The sequence below is a fragment of the Kryptolebias marmoratus genome, linkage group LG8, assembly GCF_001649575.2.
Source record: "Kryptolebias marmoratus isolate JLee-2015 linkage group LG8, ASM164957v2, whole genome shotgun sequence".
Taxonomy (NCBI): domain Eukaryota; kingdom Metazoa; phylum Chordata; class Actinopteri; order Cyprinodontiformes; family Rivulidae; genus Kryptolebias; species Kryptolebias marmoratus.
In genome coordinates this window covers 14,449,382-14,467,459 of record NC_051437.1, presented here as the reverse complement: position 1 = coordinate 14,467,459, position 18,078 = coordinate 14,449,382, and the positions used below count along the sequence as shown (strand labels likewise).

Sequence of the window (18,078 nt, the reverse complement as noted above, 5' to 3'; positions counted from 1 at the left end):
ACTTAAACGGACTAGTGTGACTTAGTTGTTATAATTATGTATAATAAAAGTAACAACTAAGTCACATTAGTCCGTTTAAGGAGCTGCACGTGGTTTATTCAACGTCAGCCCATTGCCAGATTTGGGAAAAAGGCCCAGTCTCATTTTCATACCGTACTGTACACGCTTTCAACTGTAAAGTTGACCCGCTGCATTGTGGGACTTGAAGTCCGTTCGCGGCTCCGTTCCGTTCGGCCTTCTCACGAGGCGAGGAACGAAACGCATACATGTCCCATGATGCCTCGGTGCTGACTCGACTCTCTCAAACCTGATTGTCAACAGAGTGGCAATGTCTGCCGTTAGCGTGGAAGAAAAGCTCGCTAAGATGGACAACGACGAGAAAACTTGCTCTGTTTCCAACAGGTATAACCACTTTAGCCCGAGAGTTTTCTTGTACTACCGAGGGGAGACTATTATAGATTTATATGACAAGGTATTGTCTCTTTATTTAGAAATTTTCTGACCGGTAGCTGAGCATCTTTACGGGAAAGCGACCACTCGTGAACCGCCTCGTTTTAAAGTGACATACTCGTTCAAGCGACCAGGGGACTATTGTAAAATCACTAGTTTATTATAGATGCTATACAAACTCACTCAGGTTTTGTTTGACACGAGGTGGCATCCGTACATAACTTTATTGGCAACCAGGAGACAGGACAAAAACAACTATTGGTAATAAGCACACGTACTTTAAAACGTGAAACATGTTTAGAGAGCGGGTAAACTGATAATAAGCACAAGGAGGAAGTAGTTCAGGGATAAGATAGCCATGCGTTTACAAAAGACCCTTCAGCAGGAGTAATGACAACAAGTCATATAACAGGTTACCGAAAGGACATTTAATTTAGGCGACTAATAATTTAATAAAATAGATGTGCACGTGTCAGAAGCCGCAGAACAGGCCGAGCTCTGCATCCCACCCTGCTGAAGAGGCCTGGCACCGAGCTGAACCAGGAGAGGGCGCTGCTGCACCAGCCTGCCTTGTTAAATTTCCCCTCGACTTCTTCGCGTTCCTGAAGACCACGAACAGGAACGTCAGACTCATGGGATAGTTTGACACGGGAGCACCTTGTTGACGCTGTGCAGCTGAAGCAGAGAAGCACGATTCAACAAAAACATGCAACTCTTTTCCTGAGCGACTTTACCAGAAAAAGAAAAAACAATAAATTAAAGCCCTAGACTTTCCTAAAGGAATGCATATCGCCCTCTGCCTTTCATGCCAGAGCTTTAAACTTATATACTGAGAAGAGATGAAGTCATCGCCGTTTTGGTCAAATCTTACATGACATTAAGCGTGATTCCTGCATGATGAGTTGGCGCTCAGAGTATGTGTTGAGGATGACTCTCTGCTACAACCACACCAAATTACAGCTCAGTATCTGTAAAATTTACTCAGTTATACACAGAAACATAAGAGTTTAGAGAGAACAACCTAATGTACGAGTGTTACTTATTTCCCAGCCACATGTTATATTTTTGACCTCTTGATAAGCTCCCTGATGAGTTTATATGAGCCAAAGGAAGCCAAGATCTGTGGTTTTGTTTTCCACGTGGCGTGACACGTTTCATATGTTTATTTATATTTCTCCTAATGTGCGTTCCAGCGTTCGGACTCTGTGCCGTGCGCCTCAGTGGCCATAGAGAGGTGCCTGGATGTTCGGCATAGCAGCCAGCTCCAGCTTCCCATTTCAGCGCGGCCGTCTTGTGTTGCAGCTGTCTCTGAACTACACTTAAGAGTTGCAGCGACAATCCCAGAACCAGGGTCAGAGGAGTTCCCTCGTTTCGTTTGGGTTTGAAAGAGGAAGACATGACGAACTGCTGAACATGTTGCTTTAAAGTAATGTGGTTAGTGCTTGCAGAGATTTGGAGTTTGTTTTGCACTCTCTGGAAAGAAGAAGGAAAAAAAAAGGCGATCAGTCTCTTCTAAACTTGAAGAATTAGGATTTCTTTTGCTTGTTTACACAAGTTGTGGCCCAGGAGGAGTGTCAGGGTGTGGCTGGATCTGCATATTGCCCCGAGCTGTTCTTCAGCATTTCAGCTGATCGAGCAGCAGTGTCGGGTTTCATCATGCTGTTTATTTTCCCCGTCGTCCGTGTGAGTGAAGAGAGGGAGGAGACCTCGCTCTGTGTGTGTGTGTTTGCTATGGCGCTGACATCTCCAGACTTGGTGGAAGGCAGAGACGTGGTGAGTCTCTGCAGGGTACAAGCACATTGCGTCCTCCCTGCCCTTCCCCGCTGTCGTCCTCTCCCCCTCCTCTTCATTTCTCCCTCCTCAACACAGCCCGAGGTGTCTCCTTTGTGTATCCAGTCAACATCAGAGGAGAATAATAGCTCTCTGTTTGTCTATTCCTCCCCACTCTTGTCTTTTTTTTTTTTTAAGTTCTTTGGGTCTCTGTCGCTCTCTTCTGGTCCCCCCCAGCCACATATTGCGACACAGACTGTCAAAAACAAACGTGTGTGTGTGTGGGATATGTGGAGAGGTTTGGCTCTAACCTGATGCTATTAATACAAACTAATGAACATAATCTGGAGGGTAGGTGATCCTCTTAGGTTTGTTGGCTGGACAGCCGAGGGGAGGAGCAGGGAAATAGGAGGGAAAAGCTGCACTGCAGTTTCACGCCGAGTCGTTTCTCCACCGAGCTGCACGCTCCTCACCCTTCCTCCTTTTGAGAAAATGGGAGACTGAAAGCTAAACAGATGGTTTAAGTTTCGTTTCCTCACCAAAGTTGACATCCCTCTGTAGTTCCCAGCCTCGGTGTCTCTCTGGATGCTCAGCAACAGAGGGTGGAGTTGTTAAAGGTCTTATTGCTCTGGTGTATAAAACAAATAGTTCATGTACCTGTTGGCAGTGGTGTAGGATTAAAACACTTAACTTGAGGAGTACACACACTGGAAGTCTGACATATTTTTCTTCAGTTATGAACTGCCTACCAGCTTACTCAGGAGCTAGAATATCTGGCTGTTGGACTTTAAGCTCTGATGGCAGGTAAGTGTATTTTTTTTATTTGTTTATGTTTTAATGCGATGTTTGGGAGTAGCAGGCACTGGTTTGGAGTTTCAAGTTTTTTCCTTTTTTTTAAAAAATGCCTTTGAGGCTGTTGTTGATGAACTGAATTTAAACTTTTGCATGGAAGGCTTTATTAGTGTTTTTTTTTTACCCTGACAAACAGGAGAATCACGTGAATACATCATAATACGAATTACTGCAAGATGCAATGAGAAACAGACGTGGTTTGCTTTAGGTAAATGTTCAGTTTGGGTGGATTTGAAGTTATTATTTAGAGACGATAAAAAATTAAACATTAAGAGTATGATTGGAGCTTAGTTTGTTCACACGTCTGCTCCTAAGAGTTTTCTCATGTACCCTGCACTCTGACCTCCTGTCAGCTCTTTTGTTTTATTATTTTCTCTCAAAGGTCCATTCATAGTTGATGTCCAGGAGCAGTGTGTTTTTTTTTTTTTAGTTCAAACCCAAAACAAGGGCATGATTCAGCACAGTCCACCAGGCTTAATCTCTTACGACACCCTGGTTTGGTTTTAACTGATAACCCGTTTGGATCAAGCTGCGTCTCAGTCTCCTCCCCGCCTCTGCACGAGCCCAGGTGAACCCAGGTGTGATAAGATAAGTCTTCGCTCGTTCTCGTTTGCTTCGCCCCTGACCTCCCGGCGTTGAGGAGGTTTATCGTCCACGTAAAGACTCGGAGGCCGGGACGACAACAAGTCTAGGAAATCTCTCGTACACGGTCTTCTGTCGGTATGGCCTCAGGTTTTTTACAGTCCTCTTTTGGTGAGGTGTGGATGTCTCAGATACTGCAGTAAGTGTTTCTAGGAAGCGATAGCTGGTTAGAGTATTTGTGTTTCTTTTTTTGTATGTTTTAAATGCTAAAAGTGCAGTTACTACTTCTGTTTATGACTGTAATTTAAGGCCTAACTTTCCATGAAGGAATGCATATCACCCCCTGCCTTTCAAGTCAGAGCTTTAAACTAAGGACATCTTGTGTTAAGAAATGACGGACTTGTATTAGTTTTAGCCAAACATTAAAAACAACATATATTGCAATATCTGGCATGATTTGTTATCTGTTGGATTAGAGTTAGCAACTATCACACCAAATTTAAACTCAGCGTCTATAAAATTCACTAAGTTCAAACCTTTTTTGTGCCGGCTAAGGTTGATTAGCTGTAGTGGCCATCTTGAATTGGGTTGACTCTAATAGGTAATCAGTTATAGACGTCAGTCCAATGATTACTTTCTTAAAGTTCCATTAAAATGTGTCCACCGGTGCGGACAAACGATCATGCGAACAGACACAGGCCACAACGTTATCACTCCATCTTCGGGGGTGGGCTTAAGCTGCTCTAAGTTTGCTAACCAGGTCTATCTAAAAGCAGAGAAGCGGGTTTGCAGAAAAGTTTCGCTCTGGAAACGCTCCAGCTCCCTGAAGCTGCTTTTGTCGCCGCTCTGAAACCTGTCAGTGAATGATTCTGTTCAGTCAGCTTCACTGTGTTTTTCCAGGTGAAAGCGCCTTCTCGCCGCTGCTGCAGCTAAAAACGCCTGAACTAATGTCTGCAGATGGAGCCTGTTTGTAGTCAGTCCCACGGCACTCGTAGTAATCAGTATTGCTGCCGTGTCGTGGCAAAGCCAAGCCTGGTCACTTTGTTTAGTTGGAATAAGTTTATGCAAATTCACTCAGTGGCTTTCTCGCTCAAGTGCCTCATGCTGATTTGAATTGGCTTGTTGTCATTTGTTTTGATCTTGTTTACTGCAATGATATATTTTATTCAGCGGCACAAGTGATTGCACGATTCAGAAGGTGCTGCTAGCTTCTGTTTCCCTAACTGGAAGGGCGAAGCGGTGGATTCATGAAGGGCCGCTGTCCGCCATGGGGTTGTTAAAGAACACTGGATGGTTTTGTTTCTTTCCACTTCGCTGCAGGTCATAAAAGTTAAGTAATACTTGAGAAAAGGAATCTTTTACCAGACCTGAGTGGAGCTGAAGCAGCAAAACGTACCTGTTCTCTGATTGGACAGTTTGATTAGCGATTGAGTTGTTGTTATCCGATCAGTTCGAGACCTGATAAACGAGGCGAGAAGTCACGTTCAGAACTTAAGGGTCTGAGACTGTGGTTTCTTTGAAGGCTGACTTTTAGTCTTTTACTTTGTAACAGTCAACCCATGTTCAGAAACACAAATGACTTGTGAATAATAGTTCAAACACGAGAAAGCAGCTACAGCTGTACTACTGTATGTACTTTGTCACCTGCAGCCCTTATTTTCTACAAGAATGGACAAAGTTCACTTACTGAAGATGGGGAAAAACTAAACATTAACCTGTAACAGGAGGGACAACATTTCAGCATTTACTGTTTTTATGTCACTGCTGCTTCTCTGATACCAACATGCAGTAAAGGTACTCATTGCAAAACCATCAAGACTGGGAAAAAAATAAAATCATAAAGTACATACACAATGTTTTTTCTCATATTGATGTTTAATGTGTCTGCCACTACCATGTTCGTTTGTTTACCTACTGAAACAGCCGAAGTGACTGAAAATAATCAATGATTAGAATCAATGGCAATGTTCATGGAAGAGCCATATTTGTTGGAGAACTATGACAGTTTTGATGTACTGGTACATATTTCCGCTCACATTTGTTGAGTAAAAAGGGGTCTTTATGACCCTCCACCCCCCTATTTGAGCCCCGATAATTATTCTTGACAGCTGTCTTGATCGTTCTCTCTCTTTTCTTTCACATTTAGCAACAGACTCACTTTTATATGTTTATTCTCCGCCTATTCTCCTAGTTTCTATTCTTGTCCGATTCCAACATTTTCCAACAGGCCTCCGCGTGGTTTTTACCGGATTCTGTTGAGTGCTTCATTGCCGTGGAGTGAGGAGTCACATTTCAGAATTGCTCAATAATATATTTGGAAAAGTAAACTCAAACTGCAGCTTCAGAAGCTGGGAAGGGCGTCTGACGTAAAACAGTTGGCAAATCTTTTGTGCAAGGATTTATGCAATGACAACTTTACTGGCATTAGTGACTTGTTTTCATTGACTCACCCCAAGGTAAAGCTTCATACTGATTGGAGCTGATAGGATGAACAGCACCAAACAACGGCGCTTTACTTTTTCGGCCTAGGAAATGAAATTAGCTTCCTAAAACGAGTAATGTTTTTGTTCGTTGTGTGTTTAAAGCGGAGGCGGCGATGGATCACTGGACCGGCTCCTTCCCTGTGTCAGCATGGGGATTTCTCCCCGGAAAAGGACCACCAGCCAGTGTAAATCTGAGCCCCCGCTGCTGCGCACCTCCAAACGAACCATCTACACGGCCGGGCGGCCCCCCTGGTACAACGAGCATGGAGCTCAGTCCAAAGAAGCCTTCGTCATTGGTATGAGACCAAGCAGATGCACAGTTGGGCTCGTGCATGCGTGTTTACTGTTAATAAGTGGACTTCCTCTGTCAGGTTCCATTTAAGAGGATGTTTTCCTAAAACAAAAGCCAGCCCCGATTAGATTAAACCCTGAGGTCGTAAAGGTTCGATTTTATTCCCATAATTTGATCAGAAGTGTCTTTAGCTAAAAGAAGTGATCCTGAGTTTCCTCCTCAGAGGCAGTGGTGAGTCTCCTTTGTTATTGAACATAACAATCTGTACAGTGCAAAGCAATCTTTATAAAAAATACTTGCATCTGTTCTATAAAAATCCGATTTTCTAAAAATAAACGGATAATACAAGCAGAGTTTTCTTCGTGGCGTTCACACCTGAAGTAATTAGCATGTTGCGAGACGGCGCAGGCCAGAAGGAGCTGGATGTCGACGAGAGGAAGGCAGGAAGTATGCCATGCAAGTGAATGCACACTCCTACGCAGAGCTGCCGCCGCGTCTCACAACCTGGAAAATAGATCTGCCCTTTAACTTTCCTGCGACAGTGGGTTTGATTCAGAAACGCGCTGTAAATAAGAAGGCTATTAGGATGTTAATATTATGACAGCTACGAAGCATAAAAACAATAAAAAAAACTTTTATATCGCCATTTAACTGTTTGTTTTGTTTATGTACTATAATGGTGGAAACAATAATATAGTAATCTACTTATTGTGTTATTAAAAAATTCTTCTGGTAGGATTGTAACATTAGTTTTGTTCTTTTAGAGGTGATGCAGCTTTGAGAGGCGACTGAAACTTTGAAGCTAAATAGAATATTTGCACATTAGGTTTCTAACCTTGATGACAATTTAGATTGCAATTCCTTTGAAAACAACAGCCTGAAACATTGAAATGTTTACATTTTGATTTTGTTACCAAAAAAGCATTTAAATCTAACGAGCCTTATCTTGGAAATGTGACAAAAACCAAGCGTCACCGAGTTTTTCTCTGCCTGTTTGTGTGAACAAAACAGCCTAAAGCCGACCACCTCGTCAAGCCAGTGCATGTATATTTGCATAAAGGACAGGTTTGTTTGAAGTTGATTAATTAATATTTCTTAAAGTCTTGATTTCCCTCATAGGTCTGTGTGGTGGCAGCGCTTCAGGAAAAACAACTGTAGCCCGGAAAATCATCGAAGCTTTGGATGTTCCTTGGGTTGTTTTACTTTCTATGGACTCTTTTTACAAGGTATGCTCATGCAGTGTGTGTGTCTGTGTGTGTGTATGGGTGTGTGGCATGTACTGACAGTGTGTGCACATTTATATTCTGTCTCACACCTGCTTAATGATGGTGTAGGTTGTTCAGTTTGGATAGTTTACGCCGGTCCAGGTGTACTCAGATTCAGAAGATTAAAATCATACACATCTTTTCTGGGTGCAGGGCTACAACCCCCCTCCCCCCAACTCTCCACTCTCTAGCTGGCCTTAAGGACGGGTATAAAAAGAGTGAGACTCAACGCAGAGGAAAGAAGGAAAGAGCAAAAATAGAATGCACTTTCAATTCGAGGGGAGGGGTTGAAGAAAAGAAGACTGAATGGATGAAAAGCGCTGCACATGGGGAGATAAAAGAGTGCTGGAGAGCCGTGAAACAAGAGCCATCTTTCTCACCCCTCTACACCCCCACCCACTCTGGTTGTGTAATCTTGTCAAAATCTGACAGCGGGGTGGGGGTTTTGAAGGGCTGGGGGGGTGGGTCACAGCCTGCAGAATAAGAGAAATCTACCAGCGAGCGTTGCTTTCAATAAGAGCCGGTTTACTCGCTGCATTACCAGGGATCAGCGTTTACTTTCACTCTTTCTGCAGTTGATGTCTTTTTTACGCCATTTGATGTCTCCCTTCCTGTTTTTGTTCGTAGCTCACAGCCCACACAGAGCACCAGTTTGTCATACCAAGTATGTAATCAGCTCACTTCTGAAGGAGGTGTTCATAAACTGTCAAATATCAGCTCTGGGGGTTTTTTTATGCTCAGCCGCCCTGAGGGATCACGTACAGCACTCGGTACAGACGTCACGCTGGAGCACGGTGCCCTCCTAAATTTAGGTCCCCTAACTTTAACCGATCTCGAGCAGCAATATGTGTTTTGACGCAAGCTGACACACATAACGAGGCGCGTATATTTGCTGTACCGCAACGCGTTTACCGAATGTTGCTTGATTTGTAATATAATGACCGTGTAGGGGGAGAGATAATGATTCAAAGCAGTTTGCTCAGATAATCATTTAGTTTTACGTGACTGCCCTCAGGTTCTGTCTCCGGAGGAGCAGATCCAGGCCGCCAGGAACGACTATAACTTTGACCACCCTGATGCCTTCGACTTCGATTTGCTGACACACACCCTGCGCAAACTTAAGCAGGGCAAAAGCGTGAAAATCCCAGTGTATGACTTCACAACTCACGGGCGGCAGAAGGACTGGGTAAGAGTGAGCGCTCACACCCAGACGTGCAGAGTTGTGTTTGTAAGTGAAGCGGTTGGATGTAGGTTAATTCACACACAACAATCATCTAAGATGGTTTATTCTCCTCCTCTGGCAGTTTAGTTTAGTCTGCTGTTATTACTGTTTTTATTCATGTCGGTTTTTATTAAACTAAACAGACTTTTTTAGTATTTTACCATTTGCTAGTTTGTGTACCGATTCTGTGTTTACTAAGTCATTGTTAGTTTGGACGTTTTACTGTTATGTTGCTTGTGTGTTAACTTCAGAAAACTGTATACGGAGCCAGTGTTATCATCTTTGAAGGAATCATGTCCTTTGTAGACAAAGAGCTCCTAAAGGTAAATTTATTTATTTTATGATCTGCTCATCAGGGGGTTCAGCTGTGGTTAAATAGGTTTTTATTATGCAAAAATCCCTTTTATTTTTATTTACCATTAAAGTGGTTTAAATGTTTATACACTTATTTTTTTTAAGTAAACAAAAGAAGAAATTAAACCTGTATGTTTACATGTGGACTGATGAGGTCAGGGAAAAAAAGTGGTGTCAATATTTTATGGTTTGCTCATGAAAGAGCAGTAAAAGGTTTATTTTTCAGCTGTTAAAAATTGTACATTTATTATATATTTGTGTTCTTTTATTTTACTTAATTTGCCTCAAATTGATTGACAGATATTGTAATTCTGGTTTCCTAACTTTATTGTAACAAAGGTGATGTTTTAAGGTCCTGTAAGAGAAAAACACAAAGGAATATTTTTAATAGTTATCAACATTTTCATCTGCTAGTTTGTTTAAAATGCAGTTTCTATACTGTTATGTTTTATTTCATTATAGCTAAAAGGAAACATTTTTCACAATAAAAAATCTGTTACAGTTTGAGCTCCAACATCATGATTTAAATTAAAATGTAGCCATTTTTTGCATTTATTTTACAACTTATGTTTTGAGATTTCTTATTGTTTAAAACAAATAAACTCCAAGTTTCATACTAATGACACGAGTTATAAATACGTCCACAGAGAGGGGTTTATTTCAAACACGGAGCTATATTTAGCCAGCTTTTTAGTGACTTCAACATAAAGTTTCCTTCCTGTCTCTCGTCTTCCATCAGTTGCTGGACATGAAGATCTTCGTGGAAACGGACTCAGACATCCGTTTGGTGCGCCGCTTGAGGAGGGACATCACAGAAAGAGGCCGCGACATCGAGGGCGTCATCAAACAGTACAACAAGTTTGTGAAGCCAGCTTTTGAGCAGTACATTGAACCCACCATGCGCCTGGCGGATCTTGTGGTACCACGCGGTGTGTGCGAACATATTCGCTCGTACAAGTTCAGAGTTACATAACTACAACTCATGATAACATACCAGCACTGATAAAGAAACAAAAACAGCTGTAAACCTCCTACATTCATGTTCTGGATTTATTCAGGTTATGTTTTGTTGCTGTCTAACCGCAGTAATATTACAATATTATTTCTGTTTTTCCATTTCTCCTGTCAGGTGGTGGCAACATGGTAGCCATCGATCTGATTGTGCAGCATGTTCACAGTCAGCTGGAGGAGGTAAGAAAGGTCACGCTCGTAGCAGATAAACACCAAACACACTAACTGCAGTGCCACGTATGTTTTAGTGCACTCACAGTGTTTTTTTCTGCCTCTTTTTTGGCATTAATGTTTTACTGCCTTCCAACTCTTTACGCCTATTAGATAAATTACACTTATTTACACTCTTCAGAATTTGCCTGCCAGCATTGTCGCTCCCTCTAGTGGACAGAAATGACACTGCGCAGGTTCAGTGACCGTCCTCTGGTCCTGTCACCACAAAAACTGTAATCTGTTAGCAGAAGGTTTTTCTATAAACAGAGCCGTTAAATCAGCTGCAGCTGTATTATTAATTATCCGGTTCTTACAGCTGCCAAGCTCCTGGAATATAAACGTGCACTCAGAGTGACGTAATTAGTGTGTCTTATTGAAAAGATTATTTATGAGTTAATGCAGCTCAAATTTATTCAACTGTTTTAAAAGAAGACCAAGTTTTAACACTGTTAACCCTCTGTTGTTTGCTTTCACTCGTATCAGTGTAGTTTCTTTTGGAGATTTTCTTGTGAAAATCATAGACTGTATATGGAATATGTGGATAAGTTTTACGTTTGGCTTTTAGCATTTTACTTAATTCAAGCCAGAGGTGATCTTTTTATACAAGAGGAAGGAGCAATAAGCTGTTAGCTCTGTGAATTCTAATTATCATCATAAATCTGGGCAAATCTTTAAGGTTCATTGTGGTCAGTTCATTTGATATTTTTTTAATTTAATTTAAAAAACATTTAAATTTAGAAACCATTAAGTAAAACTAATTTTGTCAGTGAAATTAGTATTCCTTGAGGGAAGACATACGGACAAAGTGGCTCTCAGAGTAAATGTAGGGGATGCCTCTGAGCCAGTTTTACCTTAACATCTGTAAAACCGGCTGAGTTGAAGCCACTTTTCTGTCTGCTAAAGTTGATTGGCTGGGGCGGCCATCTTGAATTGGATTGTTAATTAGTTGCAGAGGAACATCCAATGATGACTTTCTGAGTTTAATTAAAGTTTATCAGTGTTTCATGAGATATTTTGTTAACAGATCAACAAATAAAATTAAACTCACACAGACATTATCATTGCATTATTTACCCCCTTTCATGGTGGCAGGCAATTATAAACGTCCTGCCAGCCGGTCTTTAAATTATTAACCTTTATTTACCCAGGCAGATCTTCGTTTATCCTCACAAATGCTACCTGTGCAAATGTGACACGCTCGTGTTCAGCGCACGTCGGTTTCTTTCTGACTGCTCGGTCACCTCCACATTATTTTTTTTTTAATCTACCGCTCACGCCAAGAAAAGACAGATTTGAAAACTTAACAGGCAGGCGTGTCGCTGTAACTGTGGCCGCCTCTGTATTAAATATACAGTCTATGATTCTCGAGGTAATTCACGAGACAAAAGCAACACATTGAACTAACTTCTGGTTTCGCCGTACCACCTGCACTAATAAGCACTCACCAGAGGCACATGTCTGTCTGTGGTGAGTGCAGTTTTTGCCTCGTGTTGTCTCACACACACACACACAGTGTCACACATGCTGCTGATGGATTGCTCTCTCACCCTCTCCCCCTCCCCCTCTCACCCTCCGTTGCTCACAGCGCGAGCTCAGCGTCAGGTAGAGTGGCCTTTATCCTGTCTATCATTCTCTCCGCTACATCTTCCCAGTTCGTCGGCTGCTTCAGCTTCTTTACCTCCGATCAGAGCCAAAGGGAGCTGAGGGAAACCCACTTTTCTTTCTGCTGGCTGCCACGACACAGCGCGATGCTCTCGCCGCTGTGTCTTTTCAACTCAACGTGGTCATCTGCAGGAATACGCTGCAGTCCTGTGAAATCCAGACCCACCATTGACTAAATGCGAGTTCGCGTGAAAAGCAGAGTTTGGAGAAAAGTTTGCAAGTTTTGTGGCGCAGCCAGCACTCATTGTTAAGGTGTTGGTTTTCCCTCTCTTTAAGGTTTATAGAAATGACATCTCACACTCTTCCTGCCTCCTGTGTCTAAAAATACACCCACGAGTCGAGTAACTGACCCCTCTTTTCAGTGGCAACAGGAGAGAGAGAGCAAGAGAGCGAGAGCGAGTCGAACAGAAAGTGCCAGAGAGGAAGCTCTCGCTGCAGCTATTGTTGATTATCACACACCTCAGCCACAGAGAAAGTTTCCAATACCCTACTACAAAGCACCGAGTTTTTTTTCCATTGAATGTCGGCCACAGTTTATGAGACAGACAGAGAAAGGAAGTGAGCTTGGTGTCTCTCTTTAGACACAGGATGTGCTGGGGCCTGTGAGCTGAAATACCAACCTTTACTGCTCTACATGGTGAAAGAGTGACAGCAGCACGGTCGCTTTGGTGCGCCGCCCACACGTACACGCAGATATCAGAATCAGCTTTACTTGAGGCCTTGTTACAAACGAGTGACAACAAAGTATACATATTTGTAAAAAAAAAAAGACATTTATACAAGTTTCTGCATGTGTTTGGTATAACCGAGTCTCAGCTGTCGCACTTCACACTGTCTTATGAACCGTCATCTGTTCATCCACCTGATGTTGTGTCTCTTGTCATTTTTTTTCCTTCTCTTATCTGTTGTCTTCTTCGTGTCCCCTCTGTCGTGATTGTCGTGTTTTGTCCAAAAAAAAAAAACAATCCTCCCACTCCTCACCCCTTAGAGGAAACTTCGCTGGGATATGTGAGCAGTTTTGCTACGATTTTTCTTTTCTTGCATTTGGCTAATCTGTAACCTGTTGACATCGTACGTACTGTCGTGTCGACATGTTTGCATCACTGATTTGTTTTTGTAACGGCGTGTTTGTTTCCCTAAAGACTGAGACAAACCAACTAGGTACTCAGAACTAATGTTTACTCGTAAAAAAAAAATGGAGAGACCTATCATGAAAAACAAACATTGGGAGTTTATTATATTCGTCTTTAGATTTACCTTTTACTTCCAGTATGTCTGGTAAGAATTGTTAGTTTGGATTAGTAGTCTTCTTTTCCATGATCTTGGTCTCTGCTGTTCAGAATTTCCGCTCAGATAACATCGGTCCACCGTGTGCTGTGCAATTTTCTGCATCTGTCTTCTCCCTGGTTTGGATTCTGTCCGAGTGGCTACACCATCATTTTCAACTTTGCTCCAACTATTGTAGAGAAAGAATCTTTTTATTTATCCTTTTTGCATGTGATTTTTTTCTGCGTGTGTGTGTTTGCAGCTGAGTTTTTCCAAGTGTATTTGCACGCCTCTGTGTGAACCTGCACCGTTTCTGCATAAGCAATGATTGCACTCGTATTCATTCATGTTGCATTCACGTCTGTCCATCTTTTTTCTTTTTCTTTTTTTCTTCTTCTTTTTATCGTTCTCACCCTTTGCCACCCCCGCGCTGCTATTTGTTGCCGTGGTTACAGGGCAGCCCTGGCTTCTGCACACCAGGCCCAACCCCTCCCCCAAACCCTCAGCGTTCTGGAGAGCACCCCCCAAGTCAGGGGCATGCACACCATCATCAGGTACAAGCTGAGGAGGAGGCTGAGATGCATTTGTACGCAAAGCTGTTTCCATCTAAGTAACCCCCACCTCTTTTTTCTTTTTTTTTCCTGATCTTCTTGTCTAGAAACAAGGAAACCAGCCGAGATGAGTTCATCTTCTACTCTAAGAGGCTGATGCGTCTGTTGATTGAGCGAGCGCTCTCCTTCCTCCCCTCACAGGTTCCAAATACTGAAATCAATCAGTTCATAGGAGAGCATGAAGTGTGTGTGTGCAAAAAAAAAATAATAATTAAGAAATTATGAGTTATAACAACACAGAAAGAGAGAAACAGAAATGCAGCATTGCAATTTGGACAAGGTGTAAAATAAATAAATAAAGATAAGCTGCTTGTATTTAGTAAAAGATGCTGTAATGACCCGAGACACGAGCACGGAAACTTACCATGTCACCACAATGGAAAGTTCTCATACCTTAATTCTGAGCTGCAGTGTGCGTCACACAAACACACACATCGGTGTAAAATGCTTGGTAGCAGGTCACAGTATATGTGTCTGCCTTTTATGGTCCAGAATGCAGCTCTGAGCTCACACCGTTTCCATTTCTGACACGACCGCAGGTCCACTTTGTCCAGACGCCACAGGGAGAGGATTACGAAGGCAGGATTTTCCACGGGAAGAGGGTAAGAAACTTCTCCGCCTAAAAGTGGCGCGTCTAACCCCGCTTTATTAGGCCCGCATTGACCGGTTGTCATTTTTAGATCACGGGGGTGTCCATCCTGCGGGCCGGGGAGACCATGGAGCCAGCTCTGAGGGCTGTCTGTAAGGACGTCCGCATTGGCAAGATCCTCATCCAGACCAACCAGGACACGGGAGAACCAGAGGTACGGAGCCGAGCTGCAGACGAAGAAGTTCAAGAACTGGATTTCCCTAAACTGGGAAACTTTCTAAATCTTGGAAACTATTATGTGGTTACAGCTTTGAGTCAGGTTTTAAAACAAATTTCTCTTTGTGCTTGATGCATCTGTATTTGTACAAATGGAACAAAAAAGGAAAATTTTAAAATTTGCTGTATTTTCTTTTTATTTCTCTCTGAAAATGGGAGATAAAAAGTCTGACCTTCACTGTTTCAAAACCTTTGGTAGAGACTCTTAGTTGTGAAGCTTAAAGTCTTTTAGCTGCATTTTTGTAGATCTGCTGACTGATTTGATGAAGTTAATCTAAGATCATCTCTAGTTTGTCACGATTCTGTTGTTTTATCAACAAATCAGTTTACCTTCCATCAGAGGAAACTCAGCACAGCTGCACATCACTTCCTGTGTGTTCATTTTGGCTTTAACTCTCATCTTGTCTGTTTTAGCTTCATTACCTTCGCCTGCCCAAAGACATCGGCGAAGACCACGTGATTCTGATGGACTGCACCGTGTCCACGGGCGCCGCCGCCATGATGGCTGTCCGAGTCCTGCTGGTGCGGCCTCCTGAACGTCACCACCAGTGAGCGGCGTTCATCGCGTAGCCCCGCCTCTTCATTTCGATGCTTTCGTTTCAGGACCACGATGTTCAGGAGGACAAGATCCTGCTGGTGTCGCTGCTGATGGCGGAGATGGGCGTCCACTCGGTCGCCTACGCCTTCCCACAGGTCAAAATCATCACCACCGCCGTGGACAAGAAGGTCAATGACGTCTTTCACATCATACCCGGCATCGGTGAGTGATGCTGAGGAGGAAAACGTAGTTTCTTATTTATTTATCCTCACAGTTTTGCTGCACAGCCTCATATATTAATTTATTAAATGATTTCTGTTCTTTCGTGTTGTAGGAAACTTCGGAGATCGGTACTTTGGGACAGATGCACCCCCCGACTGGAGCGATGACGACATAAATGAGCCCAGTTACTGATTCTTTAATGACATTTAATGATTCAGGACTCTCCCCTCTGTGGAAAATATGATGACAGTATTTATTTTGATTTTCTTTGCCTCTGTGTGGCTGCGTCACGGATCCTTCAAGAAAGAGAAAAGACAACAGAACGGGTTCTTGTTGTACAATCCGAACTGTAAATTCTGTTATTACTTAACTTTGCAGTTAAAGCACCTGAATGTTTTTTTTATTTGTACAGTATGTTACAGAGATAAAATATTTAATTTTATGCCTAAATTGAGACAATCTCTTTGGAACTCCGTTGCCTTCATGCACTGCTGACGACACACTGAATGTGAATTTGCACGTGTTGTTAAGAGGAGAAAAAAAGTCAAGTTTCAGAGGATTTTTTTTTTTTTAACGTGCCTCCTTCCCTGCTACTTTTAGAAAAGTAAAATCGGAACATGAACTCATCTTACTCAACTTCCATCGCCACGAGCACTTTCTGAAGGACCATTCAATCGGAAAACGTGTGGGTGTCTCTTTTTTTTTTTTTTTAGCTCTTGTTCACCCTTTTCCTTCTCTGTGGAAGCTGACCTACCCAGCTGAGAAGGGGTGTTGAAAACCATATTTCATTATACAGCTTTAAGTGTCCACTCGTGGAGAATATTTCTGCTGAATGTTTTCATTTACATATTTTCACTTATGGATCGATCCGACCAGTTAGCAGACATGTTTTTCTTCTGTTTGTTTGTTTTTGTTGAAAAGAAAATGCAGATGAAGTGTTTATTTCTGTCTCACACACGTCCTAATTTGTGCCTCTTTTTTTTTTTACATGCAGAATGTGGGTTTGGTCGTTTTCGTCGGGCTTGTTGTGGTGCCGACTTGTGATCTTTAAATGGCTGCAGATCAAGTAGTGCCTCGACTTTTTGTATTTTTTTTAATCTTTTGGGTAGCTATATTTAAACGAACGAGCTCATCTGGTTAAGATGGTAGCTGTTCGTTGAAGCTTTCAGCAGCACTCCACGAGATCCAGCTGCATGGGTATTTAAAACACTGGCAACTTGTTAAGTTATTGTAACATTATTGTTTTGTTTTTTTTTATGAGTTCCTTTCAGTGTTTTAGTTTTAGAGACATTCAAACGGCAAAGGAAAAATCACATCGAATGTGTTAAATGTTATTTATCGGCACATTATCAACACTTTGTCTTTGTTTACTGTAAGCAACTGACTGTATTTGCTTTGTTTTAAACCCGTCTGCACTTTTTAAAAAAAAATTATGAATAAATATATATTTAATTAAGACACAGCAGACTTATTGAGTTACATTCATTACCATACGTCATGTTTTATACACTACAGCTCGACCAGTTCTCATCATCTGTCAGATCGTTGCAATGAACCCTTTAAGTGTTTTTTTTTAATGTATCAACAATTTCCACGCAGACAGACACACTACCTGAGCTCTGAGAGTGAACAGGAAGGATATTGTGGTTGTCCTCTACTCATGGAAAGTAACCTCGATATCTTCCATTACTTTCCATAATTATCAGCCTGACAGCTGTCGACACGAAAGCACGGCTGACGCGCGTCTCCCGAGGTGGAGGGACAATCGCAAACCGCCGGCCCTGTTGGGCACGAGAAGCGTCTTATTTACTTGGGTTTTTTTTTTTTCTGAGACTGAAGGTGTGAGAAGGACAGCGAAAAGACATGCAAGAGCTAAAAATACCAGGAAGCTCAGCAGCAGCCTTTAAAAAAAACCCCAACAACAACAAAAAAAACCTGCTTATAGGTGCAGAGTAAGAATTTTACAGGTTTTATTGTCTGCAGGGGGGAACATGCGCCTGCTTTTTGTCTCAAAAGTCAAATCAAACTTGCTCAAAGTTCAAAACAAATCTTGCTTCTCATCGGTGAGATTTGCTCATTTTTAGTGAAACGGGGCCAAACGTTGACTTTAATCTTTTACCGTCCTTGAATAGAGAAAGAAGCACGCAGGCTTTGTATGAATGAAGATGTCAGTGGAAAGTTCAGCACCGGCGCTGACAAACAGGAAGGTGGTGTGTGTGTGTGTCACTGTGTGCTGGTTGCATCCCCATTGGTAGCTCAGAGCACGATGAGGTCACAGATTAGTGAAGGCAGCAGGAGTGGCCGTTATAACTCAGCAACCTGCGCTTCTTTTGCATCTCACCTCAGCAGCCTCGTCGCCAGGTCGCTGCTTGCCTCTCGTCCCTCGACTCCTCGTGAAGGTCGTCTCCCCCCCCCTCCCC

At 42.4% G+C, this 18,078-nt stretch overlaps 1 protein-coding gene across 6 annotated transcripts; it reads left to right on the top strand.

The window, feature by feature from the left end:
- Positions 1–290: 290 nt before the first annotated feature.
- uckl1b (uridine-cytidine kinase 1-like 1b) lies at positions 291–17,088 on the top strand. 6 transcript variants are annotated; one of them, XM_017415119.3, is made up of 15 exons: positions 291–402; positions 6,240–6,433; positions 7,549–7,655; positions 8,710–8,880; positions 9,168–9,239; positions 10,010–10,199; positions 10,400–10,461; positions 13,145–13,164; positions 13,878–13,976; positions 14,081–14,174; positions 14,573–14,635; positions 14,714–14,836; positions 15,313–15,420; positions 15,502–15,658; positions 15,771–17,088. In XM_017415119.3, exons 1-15 carry the CDS (start codon positions 329–331, stop codon positions 15,848–15,850), a joined length of 1,614 nt encoding a protein of 537 aa, XP_017270608.1. In that variant the 5' UTR covers positions 291–328; the 3' UTR covers positions 15,851–17,088. The 6 variants fall into 6 exon arrangements, with proteins under 6 accessions (XP_017270608.1, XP_017270609.1, XP_017270612.1 ...); XM_017415120.3 differs by lacking the exon at positions 13,145–13,164 and adding an exon at positions 12,080–12,096; XM_017415123.3 differs by lacking the exon at positions 291–402 and adding an exon at positions 2,643–3,024.
- The last annotated feature ends 990 nt before the right edge of the window (positions 17,089–18,078 follow it).